Source organism: Chlamydotis macqueenii, chromosome 7 (genome assembly GCF_036417535.1).
Source record: "Chlamydotis macqueenii isolate bChlMac1 chromosome 7, bChlMac1.mat, whole genome shotgun sequence".
Classification (NCBI taxonomy): domain Eukaryota; kingdom Metazoa; phylum Chordata; class Aves; order Otidiformes; family Otididae; genus Chlamydotis; species Chlamydotis macqueenii.
In genome coordinates, this window is record NC_141562.1 from 11,498,820 (window position 1) to 11,520,331 (window position 21,512).

Genomic DNA, 21,512 nt, shown 5'->3' on the forward strand with positions numbered 1-21,512 from the left:
TGTGTGTTAAATCTCTACAAGTGTTGCAGAGTATAAAAAAAACAAAACAAAACTAAGATTTATACTAACAGTACACAGGTAGAGCTGAACTTCTGTGTTCATCGCCCAGCAAATACAAGAAAGCTGGGATGAATTCAGAGGGCCTTGCATATATGTGAAGTGGTTTGGCTAATAGCTGGCTTCTAACACCTACAGAGCGCTAAGTGTCAGAGGAAGCAGCGCTATGGTTTTGCTCAAGGACAGGCTACTTGGAGCTGAACGAACCGTGCTGTGAGAGCTGCGCACACCCATCCAGCGTGGGTCAGACAGTGCCCTGCCCCAGAGCATTGGCCAGCCCTGCCCCTGCACTGGGTTGTTACCTCAACTGAGGCATTGCAATGTGTAGTGGAGGCATTAGTTGACGTTAGCTGTTACTGATTAATGAAAAGTGTTCGGTGCAGCAAGCCACCCCATTTTAAGTTGTTGTGTTGCTACAAGGTCAGCTTGCTTTCTAAGGGTACATTTTTCTTACAGAATAGACTTGGAAGTGCAGCAAGAAAGCCTCACTGCTGTGCAAATTCTCCCTTTACCTCTGTATACCTGGTGTCTCCTGTGCTTGCTTGAAGGAGAGTAGGGACTGGAGGCTAGAAAAAGCTTATGGAAACAGAGGTAAGACAAGTTCATTAGCAGAGGTCCCTTGTGCTGAATGGTAGCAGGATATTAATCTTGCTGGGGGAAAAAAAAAGTTATTTTTCAGTTGGAGCAGTTCAGCACATGGCTTCACAGAACAGCTGTGATGAGGAAACCTGTTCCAGGTCAGCCCCAGCTGCTGCTCTCAGAAGAGTTACATTCTCCACAGTCACCTGCCTGGCTGGTACAAGTAACAAGGCAGTGGAGAGTAATGTTTCTATTCATGTAAGTAAACCAGAGAAAATGGTATGTGCCCACAAGAAGGAAATAAAATTATTTAAGCACCTATCTCATGTCACTGCTAAGGGTAGATAGCCCAGAGCTGTCAGCTACAGACAGATATTTCAGCTGTCTCTGCAAACAGCAGCTATAGGAGAAGGAACCAATTTTTAGCCTGGCTACCTCTGCTGAAGAGTCAGGATTCTTCAGATGGGAGGTAGGAAAATTGCAAGCTCTACCTTTGATTTTTAAGACTAAAGTGTCCCTTCATGAACAAAACATGTCCCTGCATAAACAAAACACCAGATCCAAAGGAAGCTACTTCTCTGTAGGAAGAGAGGCAAGTAGGGACAAAATTCCATGCTGCTACTTTTGAAAGTGGTGTTAACACTTTTCTTTGTGCTGCAATGCAAATGTTTGTTGTTGTAGTCTGCCTGCTCAACACATGACTGCAGCTGAAATCAAACTTGGGTCAGTGTGGCTTAGTATGAGAGTTTTCCACTCCCATGCATGATGCAAAAGGAGGATGGATGCAGTGTTCTCTTTGATAGGAGAGGAGTTCCGAGCTGCAGTAGAAGCACTGCTAGCATTACTGCTAGCGTTACACAAGCCGCATTAGGTGATGTAGAATGCCGATTGTTTCTGTGTAATAGACCTGGAGCAGCCGATAGCAGTAAAGAGTCCGACCATGGCCTAGTGAACAACACGTATGCTGCTGCAGAGAGGAGAGCCCTAGCACTGCCAGCATTCCCTTCCCTTCCACACAGCAGCATGGTCAGCCAGCCTTGAAACCTACCCGACAGACAGACAGACAGGTGGGACCAGGTAGGACTGACCCTTTCAGCAGCAGCATAGGACATTTGTAAAATGTCCTACAGCTGAGGATCCATTGGATAATGACTTTTCCTTACAAAATACTTTACATTCCAGGGAAAAAGCTAAGCATATGAAATAAGATAAAATATTTTAATTTTTACATGTAAGGAACTCTTAAATCTGACTTTCACGCAGTCCCATTTAAAGAATTAAAGGTTGTATAGAGAATACTCACCACTAGAGGACAAGTTTTAAAGATATATAGTGCTAAATCTAAGGAGATTCTTCTCCAGTGTCTGTCAGCAATTAGTTTGTGCCCCTACAGTTTACAAGACTGTTTTAAATGATTATTGCCTTTCAGCTCATCTGAGGTCTGGCATTGTGAAACAATAAAAAGAAGCGCTCAGTTTTCTTCCCCTGCCCCCCTGGGTTAGCTGGCATTACTGTTCAGGTTCCCTCCCTTGGTTAGCTGCATTTCCCCTTCCCTCTGCCATCTCCTGCACAAGCGAATGTGCCCAGCCCCGTGGGCAGCAGTGGGGCACCCTCCTGGCTGCCGGCCCTGTCCCACTCCCTGGCTCTGTTCCTGCAGGCCAGCAGCCGGCAGAGCAGCGGGCCGCCGCTGCCGCTCTCCCGAGTGTCTGGTTGCCACCGACCACCACCTGGTGGGACCGAAACTCGGGCACGGCTCCTGCTGACACCCCGAGCCCTGCTTCCCCTTTCTTCCCATCATCATCTTAACTGGCTTCCTCCCTGAGCCTCTCGAGAATAACGAAAAGGTGCAGTATGTGAATACTATGCAGAAAGTACCAAATTTTGCATAAACTGCAGCAGCAGCAACAAAGCAGTAAGGTATCGGTGGTCATGCAGCTTGTAACCAAGCCCGGCACAGTACACGGAGAGATTCCCACGGGTGGCGAGTCTGATCTGTGCTGTTTCATACTGGACAGGACTGAAAGCTTCTGTGGTCCGTGATTCTGATCTAGTCAGGGATGTCCCTGCTCCTTGCAGGGGGGTTGGACTAGATGACCTTTGAAGGTCCCTTCCAACCCTAACCATTCTATGATTCTATGATTTCAAAGTGTCTCACCAAGAACCAATTTTAAATATGTGTCCAGACACTGACTTCTATTCATAGATTTTGCTTTACCACAGAAACCACCCTTGTCTTGGAACACAGAAATATTATCCCTCTTGTATATAGCCAACATATGCTTTGCAAAAAGAAACTGTAATTACCCAGTCTCTGGCTCTGTCTCCCCAGAAGGAGAAACCAAAGGCAGGCAGCTGGGAAGCAACGTGGAGTCTCCTGAGAAGAAAAGCTGCAGACTGCACCACCAGTTGCTACTTACAATGACAACTAAAACCAAAACATAGAAGTGTTGGGTTTTACATTTTGGTTTTATATAAAGGGAAAAGAAGATCTTGTGACCTCTTCCTCTAAGAGCATTTCCATTTTCAGGAACTGTGGCCTCAAACTCCTGCCTCCTCTCCCATAAGCAACAGCTCCTTAGCTATCTGCAATTCCTGTTGACCTACTTGCAGTGGAGGGGACTACACCTCACCCAGGCTGCCTTTGCCACAAAAAGTTTGACTAGATGATCTTTCGAGGTCCTTTCCAGCCTGGGCTGTTCTGTGGTTCTCTGATGGAGAAAAGCAAGTACAGCCACAACAGCTGATAAAATACCTTACTGAATTGGACTAAAAATACAGTAGAAAACAAAATCAATCCGTAGAACTGTCAAAAAGGAATCAGAGTGGTAGTGTGGCTGCCACGAATCAGGTATTTGCCAGACCTTTCTGTCTGAGTATACGGCCAATGGAGTTCAACTGTATAAAAAAGCTCTTTGCTCCCTAAAGGCTGAGAGCTATGGCTATCTTTTCCTCCACTTCCTTTCTCTCCCATGTTTGTTTTACCAGAAGTAATCTAAACTTACCCAGCTTTTTGGTCTTGTAAGCATCTGAAGCATTCCCTCAGGCCCATTTGCTGCAGGAGTTAAGGTATTACAGAGATCAAACAATATGAGATCCTTAGAGCTATGAAAATACAGGATTTCCTGCCTCAGAGCTACTAAACCCTACTCTTTAATTCCACTAAGGAAGCACAGAGCTACGATAAAACCACATGCCCAGGGACTGGAAAAAGAAATAGGCATCTGTGTCAAGAATATATTGTATTGGTATGGTTGGAAGGGACCAGAAACGTTCACTTACAGCAGTAAAAATCCTTCAGTCTACCACTTAGCTTTAGAAAGGCCCACGTTTAAAATGCAACTGTTTGCACACAACACATCAGGTAAAACATGTCTTCAATTTGCTGTGAGGCAGGATTTTCCTACTAGCTATATATAGATCGTAACTTCCTTTTCAAAACCTACAAGAACAAATGAAAACAGTACAGAGTTTGTGCTGCTGACGCTACAGATCATTTGCTCCTTGGTCCATTTCCTAGGCTGCCCTGCTGAGATGGAAAGAAAGGGATGTGGCAGTGGACACTGCATCAGAGGAGCCCCCACGACACGGAGTGCTGCCCTGCCCTCCTGGGGCACATGCATCACGGGAACACAAAGGCGGGGAAGGCAAAGTGGCACTCCTGCTAACAAAGCGCAAGTCAAAAGGTGGAAAGTGGGAGCACAGTGGAGAGTGGACATTGTCTGGGGCAGAGCTGGGGGTTAGGAGGGGAAAGCACAGCAAAGCCTTAGTCTGGGAGTCTCAACAGGGAGAGGCAGCTCATCCAGCACGGATGTGGGGGAGAGCGCAAACATCCTTCTTGGGAAAGGAGCAGAACGTGGCGACGGTGGCTGTGGAAGGGAGAAGGAAGGGAAATTCCCAGTTACAGGCACAGGGTGGGGAAGGCTGTCAGCTGTGCGAGCAGGAGAGGGCTTGACAGGATGTCACGGGAGAGGGTACAAACAAAATTACCACCTACCGAAGAGGTCAGAGAGCATGAGAATGCAGTGCTGATCAGCTGGGGGTTTGGTTTACACACACAGATACGAGCAACTTCCGTGAAGCTGGAAAAGTAGAATAAATAGATTTTTAAAATCAGATTGTTATAACCCCCTACATCTGACCTGCGTAATGGGGACCACGGTTTCACTGCCGGCAATTCCAGCAATCCAGTAACTTCTGTTTCAGCTAAGCCACGTACACAGCCGTCCATCCATGCTGAAATACTGCAGGTTATAGCAGCCCCACTTTATTCTTTGCTAACTACTTACTCTTCATTAGTTACCTCTGCAGTTACGATAGAAAGAAAATTGCCATGGTCCTTTACTGTACAGTGGTGCAGCAGGTGGGGATGATGGTAAAGAGCTGGAAAGAGGTGAGAGAAAGGAGAGGGGTTGTGGAGAGCAAGGCTTGCAGCTTTTATGACTTTGAGACATGAAATTTCAAAGGACAGAGTTTCATGGAGAGCATAGCAGATCAAAACAGAGCTTGGTCTCAATAGCAAGGTGGTACACGGTACTTCATATTCTTGTTCTAGGAGTTGACACTGTTCCTGCACTCAACCAGCTTCAGCTGATCTCATAGAATAATTTTGGGTATATTAAAATAGTTGAGATTGTAGGCCTTGAGAAAACCTCCTAGAGAATCTTTAGGAAAGGAAGATGGGAAAAAAACACGCCCAGTAATGCCTCACAGAACATGGAAATGGTCGAGAAGGAAATACCAGCCTCAAAAAAAACCACCTCCCCTCCATGAACCACTCTTCAGTCTCAGACATCAGCTATGAAAATCTCAGGTCACACTGGCAGCAATCACAACACCAGCGTGACCTCCTGCTTCCATTTCCTGTATGGGAGGCTTCATTGTGGTGGAGCCAGAAGTCTTACGACACTGGATAAGCTGAATTTGGTACACTAAGTACTTAAAAACCCCAGAATTTTTGGCCTCTTGTAGTAGTATTTGGAGTAGGCATTACCTTTAACAACTTCTTGTGGTCTGCTAATGCAGGCAGCATGCAACTTGCAGAGTCTTTTCAAGTTGATGGCAATAAAGGCTCTACAGCACTCCTCATTGTGCTCAGCTTGTGCTACGTTTTCCTTGTTCACTCACTTTTGACTTCCTCTCCTCCCATCAGTTACTGGGAAATGCTGTCGTCGTCGTGGGCAGTTTATGTGTCCCATCTGCAAGTGCAGCAGTTCCCAAAGCTATTTGCAAAATGCATCAGGTTATGTTTTTATGCATTGCAAATCCATCAGATACACTCACGAAGCACAAAATTTTAAAACTACACATCTGGTGTAACTACCATATCAAATTACTATATATGAACTCTACTAAACAAATTGAGTGGACAGTTAAACTCTACAGTCACTACAGTGAAACTACATTTATGCAGGTCAAACTAATTTCTCAGTTTATCTTTGTTGTACTATGAAAACAGTGAAGATCTACTCACCCTAGTGACTGTGCAGCATACCCTGCAACACTGCAGCCTGAATCCAGCAGTTTTGCTCTGCAAAATGAGACTTTTTGTGTTAAAATCCTGTCCAACTCTCAGACTTTTTTTGGGGACGTCTCTTGCTGCTTTGCTGTCCGTTTCACCCACATTTTCACAGATTTAACAACATTGTCACACACTTAAGGATTCAGCAACAAAGGTGGCAGGAAAAAGGTCACAAAGGAAGAACTTAAATATTCAGACTTGGAAATACAAATTCGCCTCTGTTCAGCAACTCCTTCAGTTACCACCTGAGGAGGCACGAACTTCTTCAGCCTCACAGGCAGACGCAGGATCCCTCCCCCCAGGATGTCAGTGCTGCAGGGTGACAGGGGCAGCCATCAAGTGCCCTGCGGGGGCCCAAGGGACGGCACTAAAGCTCAGACCTAGGAGCACTGGGTGCCACCTGCTGAGCAGTCCCTGACAGTAAAGCACCAGTACGCCTTTGAGAACAGGCAGAGCAGGAAGCCCGAGGCTTTGGCCAGGACAGACACAGCAACATGACACCTTCCACGAGTGATCCAGGGGAAACCAACCCACTCCCCACAAGTACAGAGACACCCTAGCACAAGGAGTGAGCTGCGAGGACAGGCCCAGGCCTGAACAGCTGCTCTTTGTGTGGAAAAAAAAACAAGGTGGGGGATACGACCATCTGCAGCAGGAACGCACATCTCACAGTAGCTTCAAGAAACTTCACAAATGTTAAAAGCACCTCACCAAAACTGAGCTGGAGGGGGAATACTTAGATTTCATTAAAATTCACTCGCTTACATATCCTGAACTTAAAAAAAAAGTATGTGTGACTAAATTCCACTTGTCATTAAGCAAACGTCCACTGGCAGGTTTTGCACCCTCAGCAAACACTCCAGTTCTGTGCTGCACGCAGTGCAAAGGAAGACGCTGTGTGGAACCGAGTACACAGCTGAGAATCAACTGCCAAGCACAGCAACATTAAGCCCAGCATACTTCTTTGCAACTTCAAATAAATTCCAGTTTTCAAACCAGCTAAATAAGTAACTTTACTTTTGGAACCAGAAATTGCTTTTGCTTTTCACCGTTTCTGATAATAACTTATATAGGGTTTTTTGTTGGGGTTTTTTTTTTTTTTTTTTTTTTTTGGTGACCCAAAACCTGGTCTGACTGTGTCAGGCTGGGAACAGTAGCCAGGCTGTCACTGTCCCCTTTCAGACATGTCACGACGTAGCTAACAGCTGCACCCAACATTTGAGAGCATATCTAAACATTTGAATAGTTTTAATAATTTAAATCCATGTACCCTTCAACAAGAGCTGGAATTCTGCTCAGCCATTTGCGCTGCGCTCCCGCGGTTCCCCTCGCAGTTCTCTCTCCAACCCGGAGAGGGCAGGAGCCCCGCAGCACATCTCGCCGCCACTGCACGGCTCGGGCTGCCAGACGCAGGCCACGAACGGAAAAAACCAACACGAGGAGACAACGTTTGATAAAGTCATTTTAATGGAAAATGTAAAACCCCTTTCAACTTCAATGTACAAAGCATGTGTAACACTTGCACTTTTAACAAATTAAAGCAAGCCAATGTTTTAAAAAAATACATCATTGAATGTATATATGTATATATTTACATAGCATATTAAGTTTAATATTTAGCTTTAAAAGTTCACATAAATTTTACCAAAATGAGACAATTTTTAAATAAATTACACCTTTTGAAAACGTTTAATTGTACACTGAATAGCTTCAATAAAATACTGAAGTGTCTGTATTTCATATCTACTTTATATACTTTATATTTTACAAAGTTTACAATTATTTGGCAGTAATTTTCAGATTATGACATGACTGCTGTGCGGACTCAGCAATATCCCAAATGCAGGCAATAGCTGGTGTTTGTGTCCTACTCTCACAGTAACTGTCTCAATGTAGTGAAAAATATCTGAATTATTTTAGCAAACTGTACAAGTCACATTTACATTTGATCAACAATATAGCATAGAATTTTGTGGTTTTTTTCCAAAAATAAATACATCATCTTAAATCTTTTGACATTTCACAAACTTCATGTACATTATAATACAGGACAGCAGAATGCTGCTTAATTGTTTGCAAGTCTAACACGTAATCACAGTGGCTGTGATATGAAGCTCTACCGTTGCAGTGTCATTAACTAGTAAATACGATGACCATGTTTTCTTGGCACTGATGGTTTGTGAAGCTTAAATTAGTGTGCATACTGTTCACGTATTAGAAAAAATAACCTCCATTTGATGTTAACACAAAAAAGCAGAGCGTGCTTAGTTTTCATCCATATCTTCCATTTCACCTTCGTGAATCTTCAAAGCTCTCACCATTTCTTTAACTGCGTGATACAAGATATTTTTAACCTGCAAGAACATCAAACAGATTTTAGTAAGGCCTACAACTAAGGAACTCTGCAAAGTAACTGCGTTTAGGACTCAGCCCTAAGCCTAGCGGATGGGGAAAAACAAACAAACAAACAGACAGCTACATCCAGCCAGTGCAAAAGGAAACACCTTTTTACACATTTTAAAACGTAAGGTGAAATAAATAAAACCAGCAACTCAAGGGAGAGGCATCTACCCCCCCAGCATTCGTGCTGCTGCTCATTGTTATTCTGTGTGAACAGCAGCGAGGAAGTAGCTCCACGCACCGCTCCGCATTTCAATGAGCCCGAGCATGCCCTGCCTTCGCAACAGCTTCCCGAGCAGAATTCATCTCCTACCTGCAGTTTATCATCGTAATTGATTTCTTCCTTAGACAGCCTCAGCTCCTGCGTTAAGTGAAACGACTGTACAAGATGTTCTGGAGACACAAAGTCTTCAGTGACTTGAACGCAGCTGTGAAAATTTTGCACCTATCCAAAATAACAAGAGGAGACTGATGATTAGTATTCGGGAGCTATTCTTTGGCAGAGATACCCGAGCAAAGAGTGGGCCCTGAGATCTCAAACCACAGGCTTATCAGACTAAAGGGTGGCTTTATACGTTTTATGTACAGAGCAATTAAGCGTGTTTGCCTTATCTAAGTTAGCTTCTGGCAAAAGCTACACTTTGAACAATGCACATCTGCCTCTGCTCCCGTGCTTCTTCCTGTAGTCGGCTCTGACATTAATTCAACGCACTCCGAGGTGCTACTTCACCCTTTTACCAGCTGCACGGGCACTACTGCTGCACAGCCATTTGCAAAGCACCGCGCAGCCTTGCCCGGCAGGACCCGACTCTGTGGGCCATGCAGACAAGCTGGAAGCTTGCATTCTGCCAGGCACAATTTGCCACGTTTGCGGAAAAGTAACTGCCAGTGAAAATACTTAAAATAAAAAAAAAACCCAACAAAAACAACCATGAACAAAGGGACAGGTTCAGAAGTGAGGAGAAAAAAGCACTTTTGTTTTTTCTCTCAACACTTTTTACTGATAAGAGGCAACTACTGAGAGAAATGGACACCATCTCCTGCCACCCAGGTCGTACTGGGAGGACAAGGGAAAGGAAAAAACGCCTCCTGGTTGTCACCCAACTACCAGCTCCTGTTTGTCCTCTTCAGAAACATCCAGCATCAGGTTTTCACCCCTAAATCCTTAGAAACCACGCTGTTTCTTCAGCATGTCAAAAACCTCGTTTCTCCAAACTCTAACTGCTCATAAAGTTGTGCAACGTCAATTCTGCAAACTTACAAAGCCAGCCCAAGTGGAGAAGGGCTGCCTTTGCCATCCTTGCAAATGAGCAGTCCCATCCTGGTCAGTACTGATGATGATCTGCATATTTTAAGCTCAAGCCTAGCAAAACCTAGAGTTTTTTAATGCGTACTCTGCAATTTTCATTGTGATACCTGACGTGCAAAATATGTTTGGGGTCTACACAGTTGAGGCACAGCACTTCATTTAAAAAATATTTTCTTCTTCAAAACCACTGCCCAGGTCTGATGTGGTAAAGTCAGCTTGCCCCTTTATAGATGAAATCCCAGAGGGTAACCCCTAGCTCAACACCAGTGTTGTACGGAGTTTCTGCAGCCTCGCAATCGCAGGGGCCCTACCCTCCTGGAGATTAACTGAAAGAGAATCCACTCCGGAGACAAAGAGGGTTTCCTGATGCCACACAATTTGCAAACAGCAGAAAGCCAGGAGCAAGGAAGCAACTGCAGAAGTGCCACTGCGAGGCTCCCACCAGCGCTCAGGGAATTTCCTAGAGCTTCGGCCGAAACGCCTCTGCACTGTGCAGCCAGGCTGCTGGCTCCAGCCCCCGGAAGCTCACAGGCTTCTCAACTCTTTCAAGTCTCTACCTGCCCTTGTTTTCCTTTCCACCCCACGCAAATCCCTCACCACTCTTTCACTTTCTCCACACCGACACAAGATTTTACTGATTCCTGTTCCCTACACTACAGAACGGGCAATTTCTGTTGCCCTCAGATCTTTCATTCTCCTGTGCCTTAATTTCCTTCCCTTTCAGGGCCATCTTACCAGCGTGCAAGTCTTCGGGGGGGGGAAGAGAGATTTTTCTGGGCTGGTTTGGTACTTAACACGGGAATGCCCCGCTGACAGCCTGCAGGCAGTTCTATTTGTAATACAAGCCAATACAATGACACACATAAGTAAGTATGTTTAGCAACAACTCCCCTGAGGTTCACGGGGCGATGACTACAGCACTCCCACGACTGTGCCAGTTCCAGCTGAACTGCAAGAACAGCTTCGCCCTCAGCCCACGCAGAACAGAGGTTTTCCAGCAGGGCCCAGGAGATGGGTGGAGCATCGGAAAAGCCTCAGACCCAGGCCAGGGTGGGAAAGGTGAGCAGGCAGGGAGGAAAGGGACATCCACCCCCACGGCCATGGCTCCTCGCCACGCTGCCGCCTCCCTCCTGACTTACGCTGTGGATCAGCCATTTCCTGCACTGCTTGGCTCCCGGGCCAGCGCTCAGCCCAGCAGCTCTGCATACACAACTCCCAGACCTTTACCCTACATTCTTATCATAACACCGCCAGGATGTCGCATTACCTCCAGCATGTTATTTTACAATATATAATCCTGCTTTTAAATCAAGATAATACCACTATAAAAAACATTATAATAACCTGTTCTACTATGAACAAGTTTTGCATGTAGCCTAAACAACACATTTCCATCACCAACTCAAGTACTTCTAGCTTTCAATTTATTGCTAAAATATTTTACAAATTTGGAGTCACCAAATTAAAACCAGCGGGGGCACCCCTGGAGGACAACTGTGATACGGATGAGCCTGAGTGGAGCAGCAGAAAGAGCGAATCATTCAAAAGAACAGTAAAATCACCCTTTTTTAGCTGGGGAAGTTCCCAAGGTAAGCTGAGGGCTTGCTGTTACAAGTGCCAGAGAGAACAAGGCCCAGATGTTAGCAAAGCAGGGGATGTTTCTGAGCTCCCTTATTCATACAGCCAAGAAAGAAAGGAGATACAATCCTACAGTGCATCACTCATGGTACATTCTGGGAAGCATCTGCAGAGGAGACCAGTCCAACGCTCTTTCTATTTCTGGTTTCCCCCCAGGAGAGCAATTCCCTGCACAAGAAGTACAGACAAGGCTAATCTGACCATCACAGCTCACAGGAGAGGCTCTCCTTCCCACCACACCCCTGGAACAGTTTGACTTTGGATGCTGCTGTCTGCAAGTACACAGGGAGGAAAGGAAACCTGGGAAGCAAGAAGAGTGCTTTATGATACCGTAAAGTACTAAGAACAAGTTACTTTAAAAGCCAGACATGAATCCATAAAAGCTGGGGAAAAAAGAGAGAACATGTAGAAGAAATACAATACAATACAATACACAACCTCCTCCATGTTAGAGCAGTAAAATTCTAGACCAGCACATGAGAAGCAGCGGCGTGACAACAATCCTAACCGGCTCCAGGATGGAAGTGTCTGAGCTGCACTATGCAGTGATCACAGGCAGCCAGGCCCTCTAACTGCCTCCCCTCAGCCTCATTTCCTCTGCTCCAAACATTACTGATGAGCAAATAAAAATAAAAATGGTAATTTACCACCAAATTTAGTATCAACTCTCATCCAGTTTTAATTACTAAAGATTCATGATGTGCATGTAAATCTGAAACACTTAACATGTATACTTAACCTGGTATGCATTCCTCTTCAGACTTATTTTTAAGTGTTTAAATGTGCTTTGTATATACGTGGTGTTGCTGCTGCTCCCTAAGGTCAGTATTTATGCATCTCTATATAGAGAGTACTGTACACGTACATGAAAGAACACGATGCTTTCATTTCCTCCTACGTGGCAGATTCACAGGAACTTCTTACTGAAGATGAAAAGGTTCTCAGCTTCACCCACTAAGGTTTAAAAACATCATGTTATTAACTCCTTGGTGCCAGAAGCCAGAATATTACCACTTCAAAAGCAATCTGGAGTTTAAAGCCAAGGAGATAAAGGTAAGAGTGGTCTTATTTTTGGTCCTTAAACCTATGAACTGCAGGGAAGCCTGGAACGGGCCCACTACTCCATGTTTTATATTCTGTATGCCTTTGTATAATGCCACATGTTACATAAAACAGATTTCCCAGTATATTTGTTATTTTCTGTGGGTTCCCTTCACACTCTTCTATCTGGGCTATCTTCCTTGTTTCAAGAGATCAAAGTAAGGTTACTGGAGGATGGAACACAAACCTTCCCAATTCTGGGAGTCCTAACTGCTTTAGCCTAACAACAGCTAAGAATAACATCCATGCCAGATGTTCCTTCACCTTTGTGAAGCAACATCAAGCCCTGGAGACACGGTAAAGGGAAGGCAACCTAGAACAACCCAAGATTTGGTAATCTACATTTGGATTTTTTTTTCTTTCTTTTGCTAGGAAAAAAAAAATCCACACCGATCATCCAGGGTTATCATAGCACCATGTGAAACCCATCTAAAGATTCACTGGAACAATAAAGGAGTCCAGTCCAGGTAAGCTACTGTTCCTTCCAATGCCCCAGCAACTGAATTAGCCAGCAGACAGATTAGGGACATAACACTTGTCATCACTACAACCCAGTATTTTTTTCCACAGAGTAGACTCCGCTGCCCTGGTCATGGTAAGCCATTGCTTCCTCTCTGCCCAGAAGAGGCGGCAGCTGGAAGCTGATCTGCACATCAGAAACCAAATAGCATCTTCTTCAGCAAGGCCTGGCCTCGCTTGAACCCGGGTGGAGATCAACAATAAATCTTTAACAGCAAGATGGTTTACAACCCCCTACTGCAGAGTAGGGATGGTCCTCGTTCCTGGATAGTCAGCTACCTAATTAGTGGTGCTTGACAGCTGGCAAGACAGCAAGAAAGCAGGCTCAATTTCCTGTTGAAACAGGAAAAGGTTTGTGGAGTGAAGAAACAAATAAATCTATAACTGCCCAAAAATCATGTCTACACAATTGTGCTTTTTTCCTCCTTCTCACCAAGGAGAAATAGTTTGCAGACTATGAGGGGAAAAAAACCCAAACCAACCACCAATCAAAATGAAGTAACAAACCCTATGTGCTAGGAGAGGACTGAAGCTTGCCACACAAATTCATACTGTTTCTCCAGAACTGCCCCACTGGCCGTTACTTGTTATGTAACTAAGAATTACAGCAGCCCAGCCGCTGCAAAGGTACCATCGCTCTTTCTGACCGTAAGGAAAGCTGCTGAAGGGACAATAATGACTCCTGGTGACTAATGCACCTTCTGTGTAAAATGGAACTTAATGTGGAGCAGGAAAACAACTTCCAAATCCTGTCACAGAAACACCTGGTTACACCCACACTATCTCTGCAGTTCTCCTGCGCCTGAAGATACAAATACCTGGACGCCTGACATCCAGGTATTCTCATCTGCTTGAGTGGCTCTCCCTGCCCCTCTGGGGTACTGTTAACTCTTGGTTTAGAAGAAAAAAAAATACTAACCTTTGCCATAACTAACACCAGTTTATTTAGAAATTTGCTAATGAAATGAGTACTGGAAGAAAGTGGTTAATAATAGTCTGCTCATTTTTCATTTTAAAGGAAAAAAGGAATAGCATTATTTCAAGCATTCAAGGTGCTGTATTAGCACTGGCTAGTCAACTATCCAAGCAGATGTATCTTGCTATACACTCCTATACACTAACAGTTACCAGTCAGAAAATAAAATCTAATTTGAGTACAGATGTAGTTTTGTCTTTGAAAGTTATTTTATTGTATTTATGTCATTTAATCCTGCGTGTCTTTAAACGGATGCACATTACCTGATGAAGTGCTCCTGCTGGTAGAATAATAGCATCACCAAGAAACTGAATAACCGTACAGGTTTTTACTCCATATTCTTCCAGAAGTCTTTGGCGAAGTTTTTTGTTCACATACCAACTCTGATCGCGTATCGGATCATGCTCCGGTAAAACTTCTAAGCCTTGCTCTTTTGCTATCTGGAAGTACAGAACAGATCTCAAGTCACTTTCAAAAGAAGCTGAATCTTTTGCTGGTAAGTTGCAAGTAAACCTAACTTACGTAGCAACACTGCTGTATTCCCCATAGCCAAATGAGAGTTTTAGTTGGGGATTCAAAATAACCTCAAAGGAACTGCAAAGTCCCGCTGAACTGAAGACACCTGCATAACTCCCACTCCAAAATATGCAGCTTTAAAGAACTTGGGGCAATAATCTATTTAATAAGCAATACGCTCTCTGCGTGATGTCTTTCAGCAAGAAAATAAAATCTGACCTCAGGAGTTCCTACGCTGCCAATTCCTCAAGCTTACAATCTTCAGTTTTGACATAGATGGGCACGACCATAACCTCAGCTCAGGAAAAAGCAGTGGATAAAACTATGGGTCATATGGTCCTGGGCAATCTCCTCTAGGCGAGCCTGCTCAAGCACAGGGCTGGAAAAAAAGACCTCAAGAGGTCCCCTTCCGAACTCAACCACTCTGTGGTAAGAACTCGATTTTCCTACCACCCCATCAAGGAATCTCAAAAAAATTACGAACATTAAAAAAATACTTCCTGACAGCAGCAGACTAACTGCAACAACCATTCCTCATCAAGTTAGCCACAGGGGAACAAATATTACCCCTAATCAATTGCTAATTAATAACTCATAGTGACTTAAAACCCCCAACCAGATATTTAAGCCATCTGTCATGACCCAGGAGATAATTATCTCATTAAAACCAGAATTTTGTTCATATTGATAAAATTATGTGAGGTAGAGCTTGGAACTCTTGTTCTTGTGTGTTATCACCTATCCTCTGTACTAAAGGAGATACTGAGATTTTCTCTCGTATCAGCAGGCAAAGTGGTGGCATGACCTAGTCGCCCATTAATTTCCAATTCAGTATTTCAGAAATGCCAGCACACAAAAACACAAGCAGTACACAGTTCATTTTGGGTACCACGGCAAGCTGTGGCAGCAAATGACAAACTTTACTGCATAGCGCCTTAAGTGCTTCTGTTTTAAACTTGCTGCTCTTGGAAGAGTTTCGCAATATCCCTTAATTGCTCTGAAAGAAGAAATGCTGAATGACACTCATTGTCCACCTATTCCCTTGCATTCATGATTTTGTTTGCAACTCTCTTTTCCAAACTGAAAAGCCACCATCTACTTTACCAGCATCTACTTTTTGAATGAACAGAAAAGCCTTGCTGTGTAATTCATAATCTCCTGGAATTAGCTGTATTTTGTTTAACAGTGCTCATTTCTCCCCACAGTTCAGCTTGCCAAAGAGTACATGTTTGAGTCACCAAAGGACAGCTGCCCTGAGATGGAAACACTGCCTTATTGTCCAAGAGAATCTTTACTGCTGAATTTCTTAGACTCTTCCTGCTCACAGTAGAGACCTTGGCCTCTAGTCTGTTTACGGACCCCTTCGGTTTTGCTGGATAAAATTCTTCTGATTTTTTTCCCACAGTAGAAGACAGTGAAGACTTCTTTTCCTTAGCAACCACTTCAGTGACATTTTGGAATTTCTATGTCATCCATCAAGACTGCCTTCTAGAACATGAGAACATGCTAAAGACAGGGCAGAGAAAACTGCTTCCAAGACGGTATCTCTAAATTTAATGCCATTGATGACTACCAATGGCCCAGGGCCGGGTATTCATCCTACATGGTAAGCAATGACCTGAAAGGTTCTGATGCGGCTTTAACTTGTTCATTGCATGCTGCCAGAGGAGGATCTGCACCGCAGCTAACACGGAAGCAGCCTGCTGCCCTTGGGTACATGATCCCCCACTGCTTTCAACTTCACTAAGAGCGAGGGATGTTCTCTGAGCTAACTGACGTGACGCAGAATCCTTATGAAGATCAGTGGTTGCTGGGGTGCAAGGTCAGGGCTTTTTGCACGGGACAATTCACAAAAATTTCAGCATCTGATAGTGCAAGAATGGATCAATGACAGAAAAAACATTATCCTACAAATGCCAATACTAAAAAAATAGAATTACTCTTTATGTTAGAGAAGCACAAGGATAGATCTCCATGCCGTCCTGAGCCTTCAGAGTCTTCAGGCTACCTGCAACTCCTTAAGAGTATGTATCATGTTACATATTTTATTTGTTGACTCATGTAGCAGGTCAATTATAATTTATCTTATGTGCTACAAAGGAACGTCTTTTGCTGCCTCCCCTTTCCTAAGCATAGGAGTGGGGTTTGTGTTTTTTGCCAGCCCCCTTTGATTTACCAGTTACTTAGATTATTTTTATAAAACAACTACTCTAAATCTAACCTTTTGCAGAAACTCCCTTATCTTGTCAGCATCTTTGCCAGCATAAATGTGCCATAAAGCACCAGGTAATTCACTTGAATCTTTCAACCGCTTCCTTAAAAGGTCATCCAAATCTTCCTCTTCAAACTTCTTCAAAACTCCTAAGATTCAACAAAAATATTTTTTTTTAGAAGTGAGACAGAGGGAAAATTGAAACTAAACACTTTCTTTTTGAATTTCTTCTGTGAGACTGACCACATAGAAGTTTGCTGAATACAACAGAAGCCCCCAAGTGATCCTCTTGTTCGGTGTTTGTAACTAGTTACTAGAACATGAATGCCATAAATACCTTTAAAAATGTTGACATTTTTACATCTCTTGAATTTGATAGAACACATGTGCGTACCCGAAATAAACAAGCAGGGCTAGCACCAAAAAATTAAAAGAGGAAAAAGCTGTTTTCCTGCAGCCAGCAGTGCTTTGCATGCTGTTCTGCAGCAGCTGGTCTAGAAGCCAGAGCTCTCCCAATATGCTGAAGTTTTGCTGCTATTAACTCAGTGCACACGCAGGTGAAAACAAAGCAGATCCAAGACAGCAAACCTTCCTGCAGCTCTATTAGTCACAACCAAAATCTACATTTGCCAATTATGGAGTAAGAAGACAAAAGAATAAGGGGCAAGAAACAAAACTACTTCAGTGATTTAAAGACTGTTTCACATAAGCAATAAACCTCATATGGACGACTAACATACACCAACATTAAGCTCTCCAGTGCTGAAAAATTAAGTTAGTCCAAGTTCAACAGAGCAAACACAGTGCATCCAGGGGGAGCAGAATAAACAGAAGGTTTGGCAAATACATCATCCTGACATAACTGTTAAGAACTACCACAGCTTCCAGTGAAAATCCTTCATCCTGCACTTCTGTTAGCTCTGCCAGCCTCAGCACAGGAATGGTACATCAATTACAGGTAATGGCAAAAAAAGTGAACAAGAGTTTGAAATACCATTTCATAATTCATGAGCTGCAGTGTATTTTATGCAGAATTAATGTGTGTGCAAATTCTTAAAACAAAGACTCTCCCAGGTTTAAGCAAGTACTTACGGACATCTTTCATCTGCTTCCAAAGAAGAGTGTCAATTTTAAAAGTGGCAGATCATTAAACCCATCTACACCTCTTACAATGACCTTCCCTTTACCTGATTTGGAAAGTACTCCATTTCCTTTCGCGATGCCAACATAAACAAGGATGTTTACGACATCAGAAACTTCAATATGGAGATTTGTGGTTCCTATATCATGGTCTTTAGTAGCAGCCACACCTATGTTACAAGATAAGACGAAGATTTGTTGTATTACATATTCACCTTCAAATAGAAAGGCGCAACACCTAACTGAGAAGAAATTTCTGGAAGTACACTAAGCATCACAAGAACATTTTATGTACGGGCTTTAATGTGAAAATACTGAGACACACGAACTATAAACACGCTTTCGTTTCACTTGCTAAACAAGAAAATGTTGCTTTTTAACAGAGACCTTGAGGTATCCCTTAGTCCCTATGCAGCAGTTGTGTGAGAATAAAAAACATTTCAGCACCATAATCCAAGACAATTCTTGACCACTACGTTCCTTCCCAACCCTTTAACCTTCCAGGCTGTTCAGGCAGAATATAAGTACAACGAATACACATGGTTATCAAATAAAATGTGTCACTTTTATGCCTGGCTGTAAGCTGAGTTCTTAATCAAAAGAAATCCCCAAACAAAACAGAAAATTAATTTTAGTTCTAAGAGGTGGAAACATACATGCTGAAGTCAAAAGGACATTTCAGAACGCTAAGACTTGCAGCAGCATTACATGAGAGTGCCATCAATTACTCAGTTCTTCAGACTCATGCCTTGATCACTATCATGAACATTTCTTTCAAAGGACATCCAGAGAACTTTTTAAAAATCAAAGCCACCATGCCAGATTACAACTAACTTCTTGTTTTATTACGACAATTTGTAAAACAGAACTGAACAAATTTGTTTGCAAAAGAAGGAGCATCTGGAAAAGATCTGAGGGGAACAACCTTTTCTAAACAGGTTGTTGTGGTTTTGTTTGGTGAGGGGGGGCTACGGTGGCAGCTTCTGTAGGAAACTGCTAGAAGTCGCTCCCCTTTGTGCAGTGGACTCGGCCGGGCCTAGGGCGGACCCGCTGCTGGCCAAGGCCGAGCCGATTGGTAGCAGAATGTCCCGTGATATCGCCTCTGCAATAACGTATTTAAGTAGGGGAAAAACAGAAAGAAAGAAAAAAAAAAAAAAAAAAAGAGAAAATGTGAAGCAGGTGAACGGGGGCAGAGGCACAGAGGGGGAGGCGCGAGCCTCGTGGGCCTTGCAGGCCTCACCCTCTGGCCTCTCACCAGGCGCTGACTGGGCCCAACTCGGCCCGGCCTGGCTGCAAGAAGTGGAGAGGAGATGAGCTGGATGATGTGAAGAGATCCTGAGATGTGTCTGCCAGCCTGTTGTGAAGAACTTTTCTTGTGAGAGGAACGGCTGCAGACGCCAAGGTCAGTGAAGAAGGAGGGGGAAGAGTAACACGGCTCCTGGCCAATATTCCCCTGCAGCCTGTGGTGCAGCCCATGGTGGAGCAGGTTGTCCCCCTGCAGCCCATGGAGATCCATGGAGGAGCAGAGATCCACCTGCAGCCCGTGGAGGACCCCACGCCAGAGCAGGTGGATGCCTGAAGGAGGCTGTGGCCCGTGGAGGCCCCGCTGGGACAGCTGTTCTGGAGGGACTGCACCCTGTGGAAGAGATGACCCACGCCGGAGCAGTTTCATGAAGGGCTGTGGCCCGTGGGAGGGACCCCACGCTGGAGCAGAGGAAGAATGCGAGTTCTTCCCCCAACGATGAAGCAGCGGCGTAAAACAACGCGTGGTGGACTGACCGCAACCCCCATTCCCTCTTCCCCCTCCATGCCATTCACGGCGGGGAAGGTGGTAGAGAGAATGTTGAGCCCGGGAAGAGGGAGGGGTGGAGGGAGGTTATCTTGTTCTCTGTCTCATTATCCTGCTGTTTGTAGTAATAAATGAACAGTTTTCCCCAAGTTGAGTCTGTTTTGCCCGTGACGGTAACTTTAAGGATCTCTCCCTGTCCTTATCTCAAACCTCGAGCCGTTTTCCTTACATCATCTCTCCCTGTTCTCTGGGAGGGTGGGGGGAGCGAGAGAGAGACTGCGTAGTCTGGTCCTGATCAGGGCTGAACTACAACACAGGTTTTTGAGTGTACAGGACACAATAAAAAGAGAAATTATGAGAAATATGCTGAGATTTACTTATGATCAGAATTATGAAGAACAGAATAATATTTCACGAGGTATTTTGTCATACAGCATTATTAAAGACAGGATCTGTCTTTGTGTAAAAGCAGCTAACCATTTATAAGCTTCAGAGGACTGTAACAGCACAAGAGGAGATAGAAAGAACTGCAGAAGTAAATAAACTCTCATGCCTGAGGGGTGTGGACTGTTAACATGCAAGTCATTCATTTCTCCTACATTCAATTCAGTGAACAATTACCCTCCAAGCAAGCTCACCTTTCTGTCAAGCACTGTAACGTGTGATATTCCACACTCTTAAGGGAAGAGGTAGCTGCTTAACTGCTACACTTCCAGAGCATACTCACCATATGCACTGCATAGTCTGGGTCCCAAATCTGGACGGACAAAAAATCCTGGCAGATGAGAAGCCAAGTTTAATTTTCCTTCTGGACTACAATATTCAGGCAAGGGTAAACTTTTTAACAAGTCCTCATATCTGGAGGAGAAAAGAACAAAAAATGTAATGGAATTTGTGTCATTACATAGAGAGAAAACCAACAGCATGCAGATTGACTTTAGAATGTATATTAAACTCCAATACCTTGCTGGCATCATAGCCTTGAAATCTTCACCAGAAGGCCAATCTTTCAGCTTTAGTAGAGCTGTTTCCCCATTTTTAATTTTCTGCCGTTCTGCAAGTAACATAGAAATTACTAAAAAGTAATACAGTGGAGGTGCTTTACTTTATTCAACTAAAATACGTAACTGAACTCTTAACCTGTCTATAAAGATTTTATCCATAAAACAGGAGATAATTCATTTCAAGACTCAAGAATGATACAAAACAAATTTAACTAGTTAAGAAACAATGACATTTGTTTGGTTTCTTAGTCAGATCTCACTGGCATATTAGTGCATCTTTAATTCTGCAAAAGGTACAAAATGCAAGTTTCCATCACAATTTCTGGAAACAGATTACCTAAAGTTTTGGGTTTTTTTTAAAAGTCACATTTCTTCAAAGCCTCAAGATCTATAAAGAATATTTTTAACTAGAGTTTCTAACATTGACTGTGTTTAGAATCAATGGAACAACACATTTGAAGTAACGTACTTGCAACATCTTCAAAACCATCCCAGAACTCCTTGACATTGGTGTTTGAAATAATACTGTCTTTGCAATTCAAGATATCAGCTTGCTGGTTTCCAAAATCTAGACTAATTGACTCAGCTTTCCACAGGCTGAAGTTCATTTTCTTATGCATACCAGACACTAAAACAGGCTGTAAAAAAAAAAAAATTAAAAATCAATACTTATCCTTTCACAAGTAAACACTTGCTTCAGTTACACTGGAACACAAATCCACGTGAAACACACACTGAAAACCTTAGCCCTACT

General features: G+C 43.6%; 1 protein-coding gene across 7 annotated transcripts in view; it reads right to left on the reverse strand.

The window, feature by feature from the left end:
- Positions 1 to 7,603: 7,603 nt before the first annotated feature.
- JMJD1C (jumonji domain containing 1C) overlaps positions 7,604 to 21,512 on the reverse strand; it is a 167,366-nt gene continuing 153,457 nt past the window's right edge. For all 7 annotated transcript variants that reach the window (XM_086752792.1, XM_086752787.1, XM_086752790.1 and 4 more), the window contains 8 exons: positions 21,228 to 21,396; positions 20,718 to 20,808; positions 20,482 to 20,612; positions 18,013 to 18,135; positions 16,835 to 16,974; positions 14,361 to 14,537; positions 8,868 to 8,999; positions 7,604 to 8,508 (listed from right to left, as the gene is read on the reverse strand). In XM_086752792.1, coding sequence (XP_086608918.1) covers positions 8,419 to 8,508; positions 8,868 to 8,999; positions 14,361 to 14,537; positions 16,835 to 16,974; positions 18,013 to 18,135; positions 20,482 to 20,612; positions 20,718 to 20,808; positions 21,228 to 21,396 — 1,053 coding nt within the window. In that variant the 3' untranslated portion in view covers positions 7,604 to 8,418. The remainder of the gene's footprint in view (positions 8,509 to 8,867; positions 9,000 to 14,360; positions 14,538 to 16,834; positions 16,975 to 18,012; positions 18,136 to 20,481; positions 20,613 to 20,717; positions 20,809 to 21,227; positions 21,397 to 21,512) is intronic.